Source organism: Urocampus carinirostris, chromosome 2 (assembly GCF_059441175.1).
Source record: "Urocampus carinirostris isolate Australia breed hairy pipefish chromosome 2, RoL_Ucar_1.0, whole genome shotgun sequence".
Classification (NCBI taxonomy): Eukaryota; Metazoa; Chordata; class Actinopteri; order Syngnathiformes; family Syngnathidae; genus Urocampus; species Urocampus carinirostris.
This window is the reverse complement of record NC_142350.1, coordinates 18,627,187-18,644,735: the sequence shown is the minus strand read 5'-3', so window position 1 is coordinate 18,644,735 and position 17,549 is coordinate 18,627,187. Positions and strand designations below refer to the sequence as shown.

The 17,549-nt window shown below is 45.9% G+C and overlaps 1 protein-coding gene across 1 annotated transcript; it reads left to right on the top strand.

Moving 5' to 3' along the window:
* The first annotated feature begins 9,617 nt into the window (after positions 1 to 9,617).
* On the top strand, positions 9,618 to 16,124 carry nudc (nudC nuclear distribution protein). Its single transcript, XM_088329194.1, has 9 exons — positions 9,618 to 9,814; positions 11,872 to 11,949; positions 12,026 to 12,238; positions 12,315 to 12,389; positions 13,894 to 14,004; positions 14,094 to 14,288; positions 14,354 to 14,437; positions 15,710 to 15,828; positions 15,893 to 16,124. The coding sequence occupies exons 1-9, from the start codon at positions 9,743 to 9,745 to the stop codon at positions 15,942 to 15,944; spliced, it is 999 nt and encodes a 332-aa protein (XP_088185320.1). The 5' UTR covers positions 9,618 to 9,742; the 3' UTR covers positions 15,945 to 16,124.
* The last annotated feature ends 1,425 nt before the right edge of the window (positions 16,125 to 17,549 follow it).

Here is a 17,549-nt window from a genome sequence, read left to right as displayed (position 1 = left end):
TGCCCGTTTCTGATACATCCCACGATCGCAGTGTCATCGGCAAACTTTTGCACATGGCAGGACTCAGAGTTGTACTTAAAGTCCGATGTATATAGAATGAATAGGAACGGAGAGAGAACGGTCCCCTGCGGAGATCCTGTGCTGCTAACCACGGTGTCCGATGTACAGCCCCCCTGTTTCACATACTGCGGTCTGCCTGTCAGGTAGTCAGTAATCCATTCTACAAGGTGTGAGCTAACTCCCATCTCTGTCAATTTCCTACTCAGTAGCAGAGGCTGTATGGTATTGAAGGCACTAGAGAAGTCCAAAAATGTAATCCTCACAGCCCCCTTCGCCCTATCCAGGTGAGAGAGGGATCGGTGTAACATGTATAATATAGCATCCTCCACTCCCACCTTCTCCTGGTAAGCAAATTGCAGTGGGTCGATGGCGTGACGGACCTGTAGCCTCAGGTGGTGCAGCAGCAGCCGCTCCATGGTCTTCATCACATGTGATGTCAGGGCGACTGGCCTGAAGTCGTTGAGTTCCTCTGGTCTTGATTTCTTTGGGACTGGGATGATGCAGGATGTTTTCCACAGCTGAGGGACCCTCCCCTGTTCAAGGCTCAGGTTGAAGATGCGCTGTAGAGGGTCTCCCAGCTCAGACGCACAGGCTTTCAGCAGTCGGGGGGATATTCCATCCGGACCAGCTGCCTTGCTGGTTCGTAGCCTTCTCAGCTCCCCACACACCTGGGCTGAAGTTATTTTTAGTGGGGGGATGTCTTCCATGCTAGTGTCCAGAGGGGGAGGGGGAAGGACAGCTGCACAACTCAGGGGTGAGGATGAGGCGGAGTGGTCAAACCTGTTGAAAAAGTTGTTCAACTGGTTGACTCGCCCCACATCTATATCCACAGCCACACCCTGCTTGGTGCTGCAGCCAGTAATTGTTTTCATCCCTTCCCACACCTCCTTCATGTTGTTGTTCAGCAGCTTTTTCTCCAACTTCCTCCTGTACTGCTCCTTCCCTTTCTGGAGCTGGACTTTGAGCTCCTTCTGTACTCGTTTTAGCTCCTGATGATCACCATTTTTAAAGGCCCTCTTCTTTTGGTTCAGAAGGCACTTGATGTCTCTCGTGATCCAGGGCTTGTTGTTGGCATAGCAGCGTACAGTCTTTATAGGAACTACATTGTCCATGCAGAACTTAATGTAGTCAGTAGTGCAGTTTGCCATCTCCTCAATGTCCCCACTGCTGGACCCTAGCAGGACATCCCAGTCCGTACATCCAAAGCAGTCTCTCAGAGCCTGCTCTGCCTCGGTGGACCATTTTCTAAATGAGCGTGTGGTTGTTGGTAGCCTCCTCACTCTTGGTTTGTACTGTGGTTTAAGCAGAATGAGGTTGTGGTCTCCTTTTCCAAGGGCAGGCAGTGGTTTAGCGCTGTATGCATTTTTTATATTCGCATACAGAAGGTCAATAGTCCTATTTCCCCTGGTCTTGCAGTTCACATACTGGACGAAAGAGGGCAGTGTCTTATCAAGAGTCACGTGGTTGAAGTCCCCTGAGATTAACATTGCAGCCTCCGGAGGCGTGTTCAGGAGAGTGATCAGACATGTAGTCGCTTGTTAATCGCTTGCCGCGCACTGCTGAACGGTTGTAATCGCTCACTGTGATTGCCTTACTGATCCAAAATGGCCGACGACAGTACAATGGATTTCGTTCTACAGCTTGCTTTGAGCGAGTTGGCTGATATGAGCGACAGTTCGCATATTGACACAGTTAAGGTTATCCTAAACGCAGTGGAAGGGTCATACCTGTCTTGCATTGTTGACAAACATTACCAGGCAATGTAAGACGATAAATTATATCGCCAACAGCACTCGTCAGGGTGAGATCCTCCATGTTCAGCACTGTCGACGCCATGTTGGAAATCAAAGTAAGCGGTCTTTCTCCCGTGATTACTCGGGCACGCGAGCGCTCAATAATCATTGGCCGTTCAGAAGCTAGCGATAGCTAGCGATAGCAATCGCTCACTCTCCTGAACACGCCTCGGGTGTTGTGTCTGAAGTTTTGCCACCGCGGAGTGGATGACGTCACACGCTACTTCCGCATCAGCGCGCGGTGGGATGTAAACAATGACAGCAATGGCGTGTCCGAACTCTCTGGGCATGTAATTGGGACGGAGACTTACAGCCAAAAGTTCGACATCACGGCAGCAGATAGAAATCTTGGTTTTTACATGCCCGGGGTTACACCACCTCGTGTTCACGTAGATAGCCAGTCCCCCTCCTTTGCGCTTCCCACTGACTTTTGTCCCTCTGTCAGCCCGAACAGCGCAGAAGCCGTTTAGCGCGATGTTAGCGTCCGTGATGCTAGGCGTGAGCCACGTTTCCGTAAAGCAAAGCAAGCTGCACTCCCTGTATGCTTTGATGTCTTTCACAAGCACAGCCAGTTCGTCGATCTTATTCGGTAGGGAGTTGACATTCCCCATGATTATAATAATAATAATAATAATAATTTCCTTGTATTGTCATTCTGTGTAACAATGTACACAGAACGAAATGTCGATTGCACCTGACCCGTTGTAGCGAGCCGATGCAGCCGCAGCCAACAGAGGGCGCCGCCGACCACTTTTTAAGTCTTAGGAATGACTCGGCCGGGGCGCGAACCCGAACCTCCCAGTCTCAAAGCGGGCGCCTTACCATCTAGGCTACTGAGCTGGTTATGGACGGTACCGTGGGCTTATATCGCCACTTCGCCGCTAGCCGCTTAGCCTTTACTTTAGCACCGGCTCTGCAACCCCGGTAGGGTCGCCTTACCTCGTTAGGTAAAAAAGGGACCGTGCCGGCTCGAGAGTTCTTCAGGTCGAGGAGTAGGTTTCTTGAATATACGTATTTTTGCGAGTTGAAACCCATATCCATAGGATAGAAAGTAATCCAAGTGTTGCAAGGCACTGATAAAGTAAGCAAAAATAACTAAACAAATAAATAAATCACAAAAGTAGCGAAAATAACACGGGAGCTGCTGGAGTGGCTGCCATTCGTGACGGCGCCGGAAGTAAATTAGAGCTAGATAGACAGACAGGCAGATGTCTAGATAGATGAAGTTCATAACAGGAATGAGATACATAAGATTTCGCAACATTTACACAACTCTTGGAGCACTGTGCGAGCAATGATACCAGAATGGTGAGAGTATAAAACCACTGCAAACCTAGCATGACCTGGACGTCCCTCTAGAGAGAACAAATCAGGGAAGCAACCAAGAGGCCCATGAACACATTGGATCCCATGCAGGCATACAAAGCTGAGGTGGGCAATCTGTGCATAAACCAACTATTAGTCATACACAGCATACGTCGTCCCTTTATGGAAGAGTGGCAAAAAAAAGCCCTTTCTGAAAGAATACCTGAAAAAAGCCCGATTAGCGTTTGCAAGAAGCCACATGGGAGACACAACACATGGAACAGGGTATTCTGGTCAGATGAGTCCAACATTGAATTTTTTGGGCTCATTGCAAAGCATTACGTTTGCCATAATGGTAACAATTGCACATCACGCTGAAAACACTGTCCTCACTGTCAAACCTGGTTGTGGTAGCATCATGCTCGGGAGATGATTTTCTTCATCAGTGACTGGGAAGATCGTTAGAGTTGATGGTAAGATTGTGGAGCTGAAGTCTAGACCTCAATCCAATAAAGCATTTTGGGAAAGATGAAAAGTGCTGGGGGCTCAATACTTTTGCAAGGTACTTAAAGTTTTGTAATTGTGTTTAATGTCATTATTTGGTGATTGATTAATAAAAATCCAGAAAGCATTAGATGTTTGTATGTTTTTATTTGGCATATTTTTTCAGTAATTATTTGGATTGAATGCCAACCTTTTTTTCTTCACATTTGTCCTGGCGAATTGCTCATATTGGAGGCAAGTCACATGACTACTGTATTATCAAATGCCACCATAATGATAATGGAATTATCAAAAGGTGGGTGAATTTATAATACTTTTGTGAGGTAATTATAATTACGCTTGTTTAAATGGCGCCAAACTGCACATTGATAGAAAAATACAATGAATCCTTTAATTGATCTAGGACAAGGGTGGCGAACACGCGGCTCTGGCCAATAAGAATACGACTCTTTGCATCATCATAATTTCTATATACTGTGGCTCTTTGCCCTGTTTTAGGTTTAGTTTTTTGTGTGTATTGAGGGTGGACACTTCCTTGAAATCAACACAAGAACAACACTTGTTGTATTGTAAGGAGAGGAATGTGTTATGGGAAATAATATGTTTTTAATTGTCTGTGTTTGTGTGTGTCTGTCTGTCATGGCCGGTCAGTGCGTGGTGTGGCTCATTGACTCTCACAGTTCAAATTTTTGGCTCTTTGTGTCAAACTGATCTAGGACATGGGTGTCAATGCAGCCCGCGGGCTGCATCGGACCCGCCAAGGGTTATAATGCAGCCCCCTGGACAATGCTGAGACAAGCCCACTGGATGTCGCCAAAGCGAGGCATCACTCGCAAAGCACCTGGAACTGCTTCGCTTACTATCTCTCTTTTTCTCTTTTCACCCCCCTCTTTTCATTTGTCTTTCTCTTCATTTTCTATAAATATAATATTCTGTATTGGGTTGTACATAATTCACCCACGGAACTATTGTTTAGTTGGCGAGTTCCTAGGGGGACTCTTAATTCGACCGGTTCTAGCCACTCTCGGGTGTTTGTTTTGGTCATCGCAAGTTTACATGTTATTAAAGCAGCGTCCGTTGGCACCTTTGTTTGACACTCCGCCTACGACTCCCGTCTCTGCTCGCTACATTGGTGACCCCGACATTAGTCTCGTGGAAGTTTCCGAGGCTGTGCATACTACTGAGCATACCGTCATGGCATACGCGCCCATCCTCAAGCTCCCCGAGTTCTGGGAGTCATCAGCGCTAACGTGGTTCGCACAAGCAGAGGCTCAATTCGCCCTGCACGGAATCACTAATGATGACTCTCGCTATTACCACGTGGTGTCTGCTCTGGGGAGCTCAACTGCAGCCAGAGCGGTGAGTTTCATCACATCCCCTCCTGAACTGGATAAATATAAGGGACTGAAGGCATATCTCCTCAGAATCTTTGAACTGTCGCGTTCTGAGCGTGCTCGACGCCTCCTTGCTATTCAGGGCTTAGGAGACAGTAAGCCATCGGATCACATGGAAATGATGTTAAACTTGCTTGTCACCGAAGAGCCAAATTTTCTTTTCATTGAACTTTTTCTGCGTCACATGCCGCCGCATGTCCAGACGGCGCTTGCGAATACAACCATTACAGATCCGCGTGCACTGGCAGAGGAAGCGGACCGGTTTTTCCTGGCCACACATAGATACACACATGAGGTGCTGGCCCCTACACGCACTTACAAACCATCAAGTGCGACGCCCCCAGCCAGCAAGGCACGCGCGGCCACCGACGATCAGAATGTGTCAGGTCTGTGTTACTACCATGCACGTTTTGGGCCCAGGGCCAAGAAGTGCCGTCCCCCTTGCACCTCCAACGCGACGGGAAACTTCAAGGCCTGCACTCTGTAGCGGCCGTGAGTGCAGGCGCAAGAAACCGGCTACTGTTCATCCGGGACGCCATCTCCGGCCAAAAGTTCTTGTGTGACACCGGCGCCCAGAGGAGCGTCCTCCCTGCCACTGTGGACGAGGTGGGGGGGGGAACACATGGACCTCCATTAACTTCTGCCAATGACACCCCCATCCGCACATATGGGACACGGACAGTGGACGTGTGTTTTGGGGGTCAGCAGTTTACATGGGACTTTGTCACTGCGGATATTGCTTTTCCTCTTCTTGGTGCAGATTTTCTGTGTGCCAATGGATTACTCGTCGATGTGAAAAATGGCCGCCTCGTTGACGCATTGAATTTCTCCTCTCTCGCGTGTGTCCGCGACAAAGGGATTTTTGAGGGTCTGTCCAGCTCTCTCTTGGACGGTGATATTTACCACCGGCTCCTCGCCGAGTTCCCCAGTCTGGCGAAGCCCACCTTCTCAGCCTCCACGACCAGACATGGGGTTGAGCACCACATTGAAACCAAGGGGCCCCCGGTTCATGCCAGGGCCCGACGACTCAATCCAGACAGACTGGCAGTTGCTAAATCCGAATTTGCTAACATGGAACGTCTCGGCATCATTCGCCGATCAGACAGCCCCTGGGCCTCTCCACTACACATGGTCCCGAAACCAGGCGGTGGCTGGCGCCCATGCGGGGACTATCGCCGCCTTAACGAGGCTACCACGCCCGACCGTTACCCAGTCCCGCACATTCAAGACTTCTCTGCACACCTGGCGGGCAAACTTCTCTTTTCCAAGGTGGACCTCGTGCGCGGATACCACCAACTGCCAGTGCATCCCTCAGATATACCGAAGACGGCCGTGATAACTCCATTTGGGTTGTTCGAATTTCTCAGGATGCCGTTCGGACTGAAAAATGCCGCTCAGTCCTTCCAAAGGCTGATGGATTCAGTGCTCAGGGACATGCCTTTTGTGTTCATCTACCTGGACGACGTCCTGGTTGCCAGCTCCTCAGAAGAGGAACACTTGGAGCACCTCAGAGACCTCTTCACCAAGCTCAGTCAGCATGGCCTGATTATAAATCCCGCGAAATGTGTTTTTGGCGTACGCTCCATCCACTTCCTTGGGCATCTCATCACCAAGGATGGGGCTTCCCCCCTACCGTCTAAGGTAGAGGCCGTCTCCACCTTTCCTCAGCCGCCAACAGCACGGGGCCTCAGGGAGTTTCTCGGCATGGTGACATTCTACCATAGGTTTATTCGCCGAGCCGCTGATGTCATGCGCCCACTCTACGAAGCCCTCAAGGGCAGGTCACCTAATCAAGCTGTTGAATGGACCACTGAGAGGATCAAGGCATTCGAGGACACAAAAACCGCGCTGTGCCAGGCAGCCATGCTGGCTCACCCAGCCCCCGGAGCCCCAGTCGCACTGACTACAGACGCATCAGACCTTGCAGTGGGTGCCGTGTTCGAGCAGTGGGTTGACAATGCTTGGCAGCCACTCGCCTTTTTTAGTCGCCAGCTGGTCCCCAGAGAACGTAAATACAGTGCATTCGACAGAGAACTACTTGCCATCTGGTTGGCGATTCGCCACTTCCGTTTCATCTTGGAGGGCCGTGAGTTCATCGTCTTTGTTGATCATAAGCCTCTTACGTTCTCCATGTCCAAGACGTCCGAACCATGGTCTGCCCGCCAGCAGCGCCAGCTGTCATTCATATCGGAATACACGACTGACATCAGGCACATTGCTGGGAAGTCCAACGTGGTTGCGGATTGCCTGTCCAGAGCAACCATCAGCGCTGTGCAATTGGGGCTTGATTATTCCAGTATGAGTGTGGACCAGGCTTCTGATAACGGCATCCAAACGCTCAAGAGCTCAGACACTGGTTTGCGGCTGGAGGAGGTTGCGGTCGGAAACTCAGGGGCCAAGCTTTGTTGTGACGTCTCCATGGGTTGGCCTAGGCCGCTTGTCCCTGCTGGCTGGCGTCGGGCTGTTTTTGAGGCAATACATGGCCTGTCTCATCCTGGCAGGAAAGCATCCATTAAGCTAGTGGCCCAGAAGTTTGTGTGGAAAGGGATGAGAAAGGACGTCCGGGACTGGGTCGACTCATGCGTGGCATGTCAACGCGCCAAAGTGCACCGTCACATCAAGGCCCCATTGGTACCATTTGCCATCCCCGAACGGAAGTTTGACCATGTTAACATTGACCTGGTGGGCCCACTGCCCCCTTCACACGGTTTCACTTACCTCCTGACGATGGTGGACAGGACGACCCGTTGGCCTGAAGCAGTTCCGCTGACTTCCACCTCAGCTGTCGATGTGGCCCGGGCGTTCATCGGAACCTGGGTCGCCCGTTTTGGACCCCCTGCAGATCTCTCATCTGACAGGGGCGCACAGTTCACCTCCGAGATGTGGAACACGGTTGCCGAGAGCCTTGGAGTCAAACTTCACCGCACCACTGCCTACCACCCCCAGGCTAACGGGTTGTGCGAGCGGTTCCACCGCTCGATGAAAGCGGCCTTGCGCGCCAGCCTGACCGATGGGGACTGGGTCGATAAGCTACCCTGGGTCATGCTGGGACTGAGGACCGCTCCCAAAGAAGACCTTCAGTGCTCTTCAGCTGAGTTGGTTTACGGTCAAGTGCTGCGGGTGCCAGGTGATTTCATCCCAGACCCAACGACACCCTGGGCTGCATCCAGGGAGAAGTCCATCTTGCAGGGCACTGCGGGAGCGTTTGTGCCTATCCCCACATCGCGACACGGCAGGCCAGTTTCACGGGTTCCCTCCAACCTGCGCTCGGCTGGTTTTGTTTTCATTCGCCACGATGCCCACCGCGGACCATTGCGCCCTCCTTATGATGGACCGTTTAAGGTCCTGCAGCATGGCGACAAGACCATGGTCGTGGACATTGGTGGTAGGCCAGAGACTGTCTCCGTGGACAGGGTTAAGCCTGCCCACATGGATATGTCCAAGCCATTGGAACTGGCCCAAGCCCCACGGCGCGGCCGTCCTCCTGCGGCACAACCCTCCGGTACCGTGGGTACCCACTCTGACCCTCCGCCCCCAGCAACTGTGGGCTTTCCAACTGAGTCCACAAGCTCTCACCCCCCCGCTGTTCCAACTCCTTGTACCCGCAGTGGCCGGGTCAGCGTCCCAACCAGGCACAGAGACTTTGCCTATGGGTGAATTCTGGGGGGGCTTGTGTAGTGGGTTGTACATAATTCACCCACGGAACTATTGTTTAGTTGGCGAGTTCCTAGGGGGACTCTTAATTCGACCGGTTCTAGCCACTCTCGGGTGTTTGTTTTGGTTATCGCAAGTTTACATGTTATTAAAGCAGCGTCCGTTGGCACCTTTGTTTGACACTCCGCCTACGACTCCCGTCTCTGCTCGCTACAATACACACACACACATATAATATGTTCTATTTCTTCTCTCTTTTGTCACTACTTTATTCCCACTCTTTTTTCCCTCCTCTTCTCTTGCTTCACTTTGTCATTCTCTCTTTAGTTCTTCTTTCTCTCCCTCTGTCTCTCTGTGTATATATTTCTTCTCTGTTCTCTTTCTCACTCTCCCTTTTTCTTTCTCTCTTTTCATCTTTGTTATTTTCTCTTTCTTTCTTTCTATTTTTCTCTTTATTTGTGTTTCTCTTCCTCCCGTACTCTATTTTTATCTCTTGCTCTTTTGATTTTTCTCCTCTTGGTCTTACTTTTTTTTCTCGTTTTTTCTTTCCCTTTCTTTTCCAGCGTTTCTTATTTTCTCTATTTCTTTTTCTTCATCTTTCTTTTTTCTCACTCTCCTCTCTCACTCTATTTCCTTCTTCCCCCAATCACTCTTTTTTTCTCTCACTCTCTGTTTTCTCTTTCTCTTTGATTTATTCGTGCGTCCCATTTGAGAGTTATTTTTTAGCGTTTTTATTTATTTAGTACCATGTGGCACGGAGTTTAAATAAGCTTGTCACGCTGCTCTAGAAAAATCCACCAATATATGATGTCACTTCCGGCCCAGTCAAAATCCGAATTCTATTGGTTATCTCCCCTTTCAACGAAAAACACTCCTACTGATTGGCTACCTTACATCAAAGGCGGGGCCTGTATCCAGGAAGTGAGAGACGCAACACAACCCAGGCCTGCCTCGCTTGCATCTTGCTCTTGATTCAGTCATTCTCTTATATATTCTGCTTAACAGTTTTTATATTAAATAAATATATTTATAATGGGTGACGAGGAGAAATTTGACGGCATGCTAATGGCCATGGCGCAGCAGCACGAAGGCGGAGTACACGAGGTAGAGCTTTAGTCATTCCAAGATCAGCTAACAGTAAAGCTAACGTGGTTAGCTGGAAGTTAGGCGGCGCACACCGCCTTGAGATATTCAATTTGAGATATTCAAATTTGTGTATATAATCTGCCTGGGCGAAATGGGTCAACAAAAGCTTTTTATTCATTTTGTATTATTATTTATTTGTATTTGCTTTTGCCTGAAATGTACCGTAAGTTTATTTTGAAATCCAGAAGTTTTGTTTTGGAGGATATCGGAATTCTTGTTGCGATACCAATAATTTTAAAGAGAGTTTAGAGATTAAAATCACGAATAAGAGGTGAACAAACCTATCATTTTCGAATTTTCCTTCAATAAAAAAAAAACAAATGGTTATAGGACATTTGAGTGCAACTGTGCATTAAGATGCTCCAACATGTCTCAAAAATAGGATGATTGTTCGTAAGTTGAATTTGTTCGTAAGTTGCTTCAGTGCTATATTTTGTATGGAATGTATGTTTAAGGTTTATATAAGTATGTCAAGGCTTGTATAAGTAACCCATATTGTTTTGTACTAAAAAAAATAAACATTTCAAAAAATAAGATGCTCTATAAGGATAAAGAGTAGTTTAACTTACTTTTTGAAGATGTGCTTCAAGAGTTAGGCGACTTCCTCCTCCGTGGTAAAAAGTAGCCGAAAAAAAGCGATCCAACCATTTTCTCAATCGCATCAAGCTTTCTTATTCCACTTTCATTTCCAAAGAAACGACTCGCCTTTTTATAGACCAACCATATTGAATGGATGCACAAGATATTATGCAATAAAATGTCAAAGTTCTTAGCAGGCTGGAGATACAATATAGAATGTTTACACACGAACTAGGAAAAGGAAGCCGCATTTCTTTGGGGTGGATGCTGGGTGATCTCTCCTAGCGCCACATGCTGGTAGCGGCGGCAAAAAGCACTACAGATCTGTCCTCTATTTGGAAAAAGGAGCACACGATACAAAATCTAACTTACAGCAATGTACGGATATTTTTCGACATCCCAAAAAATGTTTGTATCTACCGTTTTCCCTAAGTCGAATGGTCGTAAGTGGGGAGCATCGGTAATTTCCATGCATTCAAAAGACCAAAATTTTAAAGCAGTTTTAGGGGTCAGCTTATATTCTGTGTCGGCTTATATCAGGGTTGCTACAGGTGCTTAAAATCATTGAAATAGCTTGAATTTTAATGTGTTTTCGAGGATTAAAAATGGCTTGAATTTTTGGTGAAGTGCTTGCAAACGCTTGAAATCGTTGCCATGTTTCTCCACAAGTTTGCTCAAAAATGACGCCGACACTGCTCTGGTGGCTTTGCATTTCCTCTTCCCTCGTGATTAATGGTAGCTGGCATTAGTTTGTATGGCATTGTCCTTTGAAGTGTCATCCCCCTATGGACAGATGCCTGCATGCTACACCTAAACAGGCCACTATGAAATGTGTATTAGTGCAAGGCTTTTGTATCAATTATGAACATTTTTTACGGGCCATGCAAAAAATGAATGGCGGCTAAGTATGATGTAAAGTGGATCTGGTCCGTAATTCATTGTGTTGTGCAATAATAATAATAATTATAATAACAGTACAGAAGTTATTAGTAACAAACGTTTTATTTGTTAAAAACTTGGGCCTTTAAATTGGGTTTGTTCTTGAGTATTAAATAGATACATACAGGTTTCTAAATAGTGAATTTTCACATTTTGCTGGGGTTCCGTCCCCCTATTAACTGCGATAATGGGTGGGTGGATCGCTTGACCTCTAGGGTCATAGGGGCACAGATTCCTTTGTTGGTTTTTAGGCAAGCACAGCCTGGTGGCGCCCTTTCCTCTCCTGGCTGACAAAACACAGTTCTTATTGTGAAGCTGTTAAGATTTTTTTGTGATTAAGGGCTGTACAAAAAACATGACTTCAAAATTAAGGTTGGGACTTCTAATTATTGCACATTTGTCGGTCATTGTATTCTTTTTAGACAAATGTTCTCTACCGAGTTTAAAATAATTCAATGTCACATCATTATTATGACACTGTCTTACTCTGTCTCCAGTTGGTAAATACATTTTTCGGTTTCCTGCGGCGCAAGACTGATTTCTTCACTGGCGGCGATGCCAATGCCGCAGAAAAGGTGAGATTTTTTTTGCACGGTCTGCCTGACATTTCAATAGATTGGGTCGTCTTACAACTCCTTTCGGTCTGCTTAGCTTGTCAAGGATGCGTTTGCCCACCACAATAAAAAGGCAAAAGAAGCTCAAAAGGAAAGGCAGAAGAAGCAGGAGAATGAAAAGAAGGAGAAAGCCAAACGGGCCGCCCAGCTCGCCGAGGAGGAACAGCGCAAGCGCCAAAACCAGGATGCGCCCAGAATTCAGGAGTTGACTGATGAGGAAGCCGAGAAACTACAGACAGAACTTGACAAGGTACTGGGGGTGGATTCTACCTGTACTTTTTTGTTAAATTACTTTCCTTAGATCATCTTAACCAAATGTCTTGTAGAAGAATGAAGACACAAATGAGAAGGAAACCGAAAAATTGGACAAGTCAGTGGACAAAGCAGACAAAGAAAAAGGGGTGAGATTACCAACATGTAAATTGAATGAACGAAAACTTTATTTCAACATTAAAATAAAAACAGAACAAAAACAATAACTCAACAACAAAATAATATTATATAATATGTTGGAAAAGTGGTAGTCAGAAGCAAATGCTTATATTCCCTACCCCTTCATCTTCCCTATTAAACACACCAATTATATTACAACAATTTTAATACTATTAATAATAACAGTTATGGTATAACAACAGCAACAATAACACCTCCCATCTGAAGCTGAACGGTAATCCCAAATTATTAAACATGCAAAACTTGAGAAAATAGTAAATAAATATTTGATCGGTGTATTCCAATTATTTCCCGAGTTAATACATTTTGATAGCACACTGTCGTCTTTGACTTAAGCTGTGACGTCATCTGAGGAACTCTGGCAGTAGCATTATTCAGGGTTCGTACGACTGCTTGAAATCCTCAAATGCTCTAGTTTTAATGTCATGTTTTAGTTTGGAAGGGATTTGTTGATAGCACTTCGTTCCCTGGGGGTAGGGCCCAAGAATAGCATTTGGGCTACAGATAAACAGGGCTCTGAAATGTGTATTCGTGCAAGGATTACATATTTATTATAGACATTTATTATGAGCCATGCAAAAGAATGAGGTTGCTGTCCCCAGTGGTGAATTATAATGAGAATAACTTACAGAAACTAAAAATGTAAGCTAAATAAGCATAGCGACTTGAAAATTTACCCCGGGACGACGTCCTTCGAGACTGAGAATATACGACTGAAACAAAATAAAAACTATAGATCTACAAATATATACAGAATTGCAGTTGATTAAGCGTTCTTTTAGTTATACAAAACTACAACAAAATTCCTTTTAGTGCTTAATATTAATACTGAACACCTTAATAACGAAGAGCAATGTATCTTACAGTCAAGAATTTGAGTCAAGAATTAATCAAGAAATCATTATCAACTTAACATTTTGTTCCTGTATTGAAACAAATGCCACAGTGCACGATTTCAGCCTGTTAGGTTAAATCATTTTGAGGAACGATGCACATGTAACAGGTCAGAAGTTCTTAAACTCAACTTTTCAGTAATTAAGTGCAAAAATGAGATTCATGGATGAGGAAAACATCATTTCAACACACATCCACAGTGAATACAGCAGCAGAGCAGATAAATGTCTCTTTGCTTGTCTTCAAGTTTTAAGATTTCAACACATTTAAAGTGTAACTGCAGCAAGCACATTACTCTTGAAGTTCTTGGGCTTTGAAAACCAAAACTGGTAAAGGTAAAATTCAGGTATGAAAGTAAGTCAACATAGAGTTTCTATTAAGAACTGACAAAAAAAGCCCGAAAATGCACAGCTTGAGGTGGGTCAACGTCGAGACAAAATTTCCGGAGTCCCCGGGCGCGTTGAATATTTCTGTTACGAGTTGATAAAAAATCTATTCAGGAATACCTTTAGCCAAAATACACTATACGGAATTTACTTACTTGCTTTCCGTTGCAAGTCCGACTCGGAGGAAGAGGACGAGAAGGACAAAGACAAACTCAAGCCGAACGCAGGAAACGGCGCCGACATGCCGAGCTACAAGTGGACTCAGACGCTATCCGAGTTGGACGTGAGTGCAGAAATCCCAAAACCTGCTCTTAATGTTCAAGTCCTTCACGTCGGTTGAAATTACTTTCTTTTGTTTTTAACCGCCCGCAGCTGACTGTTCCATTCGACGTAAAATTCCGCATGAAGGGCCGGGACGTGGTGGTGGACATCCAGCGGCGCTCGCTTAAGGTGGGCCTAAAGGGGCATCCCCCCATCGTGGAGGGCAAACTCTTCAACGAGGTGAAGGTGGAGGAATGCTCCTGGCTGTTAGATGACGGCAAGGTGGTGGTCGTCCACTTGGAAAAGGTGAGACCGCGTCGCCGCTCTCTTGCGAACCGGCACCCATCACGACGAACCGTGTCGAATTGCAGGTCAACAAAATGGAATGGTGGAGCAGGGTCGTCGACACGGATCCAGAAATAAACACCAAAAAGATCTGCCCCGAGAACTCAAAGGTGACGTACAGTACTCCTTCGGTTGTTGCGGTAAATGGCGAGCAGAAGCCCCTGTGAAACGTAAAAATCTGCGGGGTAGCGACGCCCCTTCATAAAAGCCCCCAAGGGTCAAATTCACCTCGAGATGACGCCCTCACCGACTGAGAGTATATGTGACAAAATAACAACTATGGACCCACAAATAACACAGAATTGCAGTTGAACGAATGTTCTTTATCGTCATTCTAGAATAGTACAATTCTCAGAGGGCTTTTCCTTTCAGTGTAAGAAAACAATGTAGAGAGCAGCTGGATAGCTGCATGCTAGCATAGGGTATCCTTGAGTTGAGCTATGTCTTCGCGATGATTGAAAAACAACCATCCTGAGTGTGGCAGTTTCCCACGGGTTGTTGCTCCAAGTCATCCATTTCATGGGTAGATCCAGCGTTGGTGATATACAGGCTCGTCAGGGGTGGCTTGGAAGAGTTGTTATGTTGCCTAGCCACAGTAGGGTGGACCTGCGGCAACGCTATTGCTTTCTCTCCCAATGCTGCCTCAGTCTCTTACGGGACTTGATAACAGTCCATGGAGTACCCACTGCTGAATGCCATTTCTTTGCGTTCTTCTGACTTTCCTCAGAGTCCATTTTAATGGATGAGTTTTTTTTCAATATATTGAGCCGCTAAAAGCTAGCTCTCGCCCACCCGCCTGTTTGATTGACATAATATACCGCCAGCCTATTACAGTCATGCTAATAAAATACAACCTGCTCCCACAATATCATTAGCTGTGTGCTATCTGTTTCAGAACACAATGCACGATACCTTGATATCAATGGCAGTAATGATAATTCAATTTAAAATTCGCAAAGCGGTGAACCATTGATCACCGGAGCGCGAATTAGCAAGGGTTCTTTTATTGCCCCCAGCAATATCGAGCAATTATTGTTTCGTCCCCACTGCAACTCAAAATGTAAGCTACAAATTACTGTCATTTTTACTTTACACCTATATAGGGAGAGATTTGTTTCATAAACAAATATATTTGCAATTTACTCAAGATTTAAAAATCATGTCTTGATAAATGCACTTGCAAGATTATAAATTGCATTTGTTAATCATAGCTATTGTAGCAGATCTGTAAATCAACTGATTTACACCGGATTTATTCTTCTAAATGTATTGGAGGAATTGGAAAATTTGCCTTGAAAGTGCTTGAATTTGGCCACGAAAGAGGTGTATGAAACCAGACTAAAGAAATGTCAATCAAATGGACCAAAATCTCCAATTCGCAGTTGTCCGACCTGGACGGCGAAACGCGAGGCATGGTGGAGAAGATGATGTACGACCAGCGGCAAAAGTCGATGGGCCTTCCCACCTCCGAAGAGCAGAAGAAGCAGGACATCCTTAAAAAGTAGGCTTGTACTTGGCTCATCTCCCACAAGGGGGCGACGCTTACCTTGCTGCTTTATCTACAGGTTTATGGAGCAGCATCCTGAGATGGACTTCTCCAAAGCCAAATTCAGCTGAGATTTACAATCTAATACTATCGCTGTGTGAATGTGTGTTTGCGTGTGTGGTGCCCACTTTGATGCCTGGCGCGGTCTCAACTCCCCCTTTTTTTTTTTAATTGACATCAAGGTATCAAGTCAAAACTCATCTCCTTTGCATGGTGCCACATTGTTTTGCTTAATAAATCAATTAAATGTGCTCTACTCTATATTTGTTCTCGATGAGTTTCAAATACCAGAAAGTCATCCATCACTTCTAGACTTGATTTTTATTTTGTTTTTTGTCCCCATCTACAAATTCCGCCATACGTAGAAAGAAATGTAAAATGTAAACATTGACCCACTGGTGATCACAATCTTTGCGTTCTTCTGAATTTCTATCTTTGTAACGAGACGCTAAAGCGAATAACTGTCCCAACAGTCACGCCCACCCGACCCATACTTGCCTCTGATTGGCTGGCGCTGTTAAAATGGTGACTATTCTTGTTGGCAAAACACTCATTGTTCAAAGAACCAACTATACATCTTTGAAACAAGATGCACTGTCTTACTATCGTTTTTTTCACGCTCATAGACGTATCTGGTTCTATTTCTGTAATTAACACATACATAGGGCGCAGGGGCCCTCCGTTGCAGCCGCTGTCGGAACCTAAATCTGACTAGGATTGCGACATACGTTCTGTCTGAAGCTTAGTTCATGCTAAGGGGAGTCAGATTTAGACACAAGACCGCCTTACAACAACACAGAGGAGCATACAAGTCTGCCTATTTAAAACAAGTTTGGCCGTGGTTTGTTTAAGTATTGATCACAAAGTAAAACACACGGCTAAAAACTTGTTGGAGATTGTTTTTCAGCTATCGCTACTTGCAAACCACCGATTCATTAATCTTCATTTCTCTCGCGACTGCTCAGTTTCCATGGTTTCCTGCGTAGCGTAGAAATCAACACACTGTGGCGGACGAAACACTGAAAGTATTTAATGGAGGAAAGGTGAGATTTTGGATTTTTAAATTATATTTGGGGGGGACTACTCTGTTCAGCCTCCTGTAGCAGAATCATTTTCAAATTGCTAAATACGCTACGACGTTAGCATCCATGAGTACTTCCGCTAACATTGGGCGCATTGCGTGTGACGTCACGTGTCCTCTTCTGCACAAACGGGACAATTGTCGCATTCACACAGGAGATCGCCTAGAAGCTGTATGCAGTCGGAAATGTGAACAACTTCACAAAAACATCGGATTTCCCCCGAAAATCGGAATTGAGTATTAAGCTCTGCGGTGCTAACCTAGTCTTATACACACCCCGCACCTCACTCTTAAGTGAGGACAGCTTCATGGTGTCCTCGGCTACGTCCGCTACATACATTACACACAGGCCGCACTGCACAAGAGGGTGCACCGCACAAGTTGAAGAAAATCCGACTTTTAGGTAGGCCTTATGGTCTTGAAAATACGGTGGATTTCAGTAAATCGTGCAGCAAACATCTATTTTTGACACTGTAAGGTGCACCAGGTTGTAAGGGGCACCCCCCACAATACTCATTTGTAATATACAGTACTTGCATATTTGCACGACTGTGTTAGACAAGCCGGCCCGAGGTCCAAAAGGAGCCGCCGTAAC